Source organism: Penaeus chinensis, chromosome 39 (assembly GCF_019202785.1).
Source record: "Penaeus chinensis breed Huanghai No. 1 chromosome 39, ASM1920278v2, whole genome shotgun sequence".
NCBI lineage: Eukaryota > Metazoa > Arthropoda > Malacostraca > Decapoda > Penaeidae > Penaeus > Penaeus chinensis.
This window is the reverse complement of record NC_061857.1, coordinates 29,360,357-29,362,856: the sequence shown is the minus strand read 5'-3', so window position 1 is coordinate 29,362,856 and position 2,500 is coordinate 29,360,357. Positions and strand designations below refer to the sequence as shown.

The following is a 2,500-nucleotide window of genomic DNA, read 5'->3' as shown; positions in this document are numbered from 1 at the left end:
TTATATTCATATATAGATATATATATATATATATATATATATATTTATACACATATACATGTATATATATATAATATACATATCTATTATATATTTTTTTTATATATTTAATATATTTTATCTATATATCATATATATAATATATAATACATATATTATATAATATATAACATACTTAATAGAAACACTATATATATATATATATATATATATATATATATATATATATATATTTATATACAAATGTATATAATGTAAATATATTTAGATATATTATACATATGTATAACATAATTATATATGACTTATAATATATATGTATATATATATATGTTTGTATGTATAATATAAATTTATATAAATATCTATATATATTTATATTATATATATTTATATATATATTTATATTATATATGTAACATAAGTATAGACATATAATATAAATATATATAGATTTGATATACACGTGTATAACATAATTATATATGACATATGATATATATATATATATATATATATATATATATATATATATATATACATTTTTATATATATATATGTATGTATGTATGTATGTATGTATGTATGTATGTATGTATGTATGTATGTATGTATGTATAATATGTATATAATATAAATACAAGTAGCACTAATGCAACTTCCATGTTCAACAGCTGCTTTTGGAAGTCGTCCTCAACATTGTCTCCCTGTGTGCCTTCATTGTAGAGGATCAGCTGTAGTGAGTACAGATATTATTATTATTATTTTTGTTTTTTTATTCACTAATGTAAATTTACATATTGCAAAATAGAATCACGTCACATGATAAACTTTTTTTTTTTTTTTTGTGAACTAATCCATCCCTTTCACTCTGCAGTCAACTCTTTGAGAACTGCCTGCCCCTTGCAGAAAATGCCTTCCAGATTGTTGACTTGGCCCTGAATTTGTGCTTCCTAGGCTCATTCTTCTTAAGGGTGAGTAGTTACCCTTAATGATTGATATTGTTTACACTCAGCATTCCCCTATTCTGTTAGCAGTATATATGCAGATTCCAAATAACAGGGAAAACTGTTTATCCTTGCTTACAAATTTTCAGTAAGTGTGTAAGAACAGTTTTCATACATATACTGCTAAGTCTGTAATAGTTCCTTAAGGCAAAGTCATTACTAGATCTGAATTAAGTAGGAGGATGAGCTTGGTCCACTTATATTTCCAGATGGCTTTAGCAGAAAATGTGAGGAGTTTCCTGTTATCCTGTTACACCATTGCAGATTACTGCACTATACCACCAGCCATCTTTGGAGTGATTCTTGGGAGGTCATTCATTGGTATGTGTGGGCTTTTAGTTTGTATTTGGAGAGAATTAATGGTATAATTGTTAAGTATAGTAGTGTGGCTATACTTGCAAGTTTTGTGTATAAACACTCGCAATATATAAATGACCTTAATGATATATGTGGTAAGGGTTGCATTAATACCAACCCTTGCCACGATGACAGGTTATATTGAAAATAAACTGTGGCTGACTCGCTACTATGAAAATTACAGGTCCGCAGTTCATGAGGAGCATCTTCTTACTGAAGATCCCAGAAATTGGAGGCTCTGGTGAGATATCCCGTGGGATTCTCATCACGAAGTCCCTGTCCAAGGTTCTAACTGCTTGGTTTGTGATGGCTGGGCTCATACATTTAGTAAGTAAGGATATGAATACTTTTGCAGAAAAGGTCATTTTAGTTTTTGATATATCTGATATCAATGTATATACTGCAGAAATAAAGTGCAGGTGTGCATAACCAACTCTGTGCATGTAAGCAGCACACATGAATGAATTGCAGAATGAGGGTCTTGGCGACCCAACTTCTCTGGAGAAACCGCATGACTTGACCTTCGGAACTTGGCTCTACTTCGCAGTGATAACACTAACTACTGTTGGCTACGGTGACGTCTCGTGCAAGACGACACTTGGCAGATGTTTCCTCACAATATCCATATTCTTTACTCTGGTAGGTTAGATGACTCCTCTTCACATTTCACAAAAATCTAATACCATATAAATGATTTTATATGTCTTATGCAATTGTGACTAGGATATAAAGTGTGAAGAAGACACAGGATGCTCTCTTATTTGATGCTTTATTGTAGGTTTTGTATGCAACATATATACCTGAGTTGGTGATGATGATCGGCAAACTGCCACCAGACTTCATGCCATATACACCGATATTGGCTGGCAGGTCAGTGTCTATCTAGTTTGCTTCCTGTTTCTTTATTCAGGATAAATGTGAAATAAACTGAAAATCCTGCTGATAAAAAAGTGGGGAGGAAGGCTGACAGAGAGCCAAGTTGCCTTTGTCTTCATACTTCCCTTTTTATTTCTTTGCTGTAGTTTTTTTTTAAATTTCCCCCTGATTACCTCTCATCAGGCATATTGTGTTCTGTGGCTCACTGGACACTCAGAAGATCCGCTCCTTTGTAACACGCTGGATAGACAGGGAAGTTG

At 31.4% G+C, this 2,500-nt stretch overlaps 1 protein-coding gene across 2 annotated transcripts in view; it reads left to right on the top strand.

The window, feature by feature from the left end:
• Positions 1–2,500, top strand: part of LOC125046769 (calcium-activated potassium channel slowpoke-like) — a 14,738-nt gene that overhangs the window by 5,508 nt on the left and 6,730 nt on the right. For both annotated transcript variants that reach the window (XM_047644705.1, XM_047644706.1), the window contains exons 2-8: positions 675–739; positions 878–974; positions 1,217–1,328; positions 1,549–1,691; positions 1,836–2,003; positions 2,143–2,234; positions 2,424–2,500. The exon at positions 2,424–2,500 is cut by the window's right edge and continues 19 nt beyond it. In XM_047644705.1, the coding sequence (XP_047500661.1) occupies positions 675–739; positions 878–974; positions 1,217–1,328; positions 1,549–1,691; positions 1,836–2,003; positions 2,143–2,234; positions 2,424–2,500 (754 nt within the window). The remainder of the gene's footprint in view (positions 1–674; positions 740–877; positions 975–1,216; positions 1,329–1,548; positions 1,692–1,835; positions 2,004–2,142; positions 2,235–2,423) is intronic.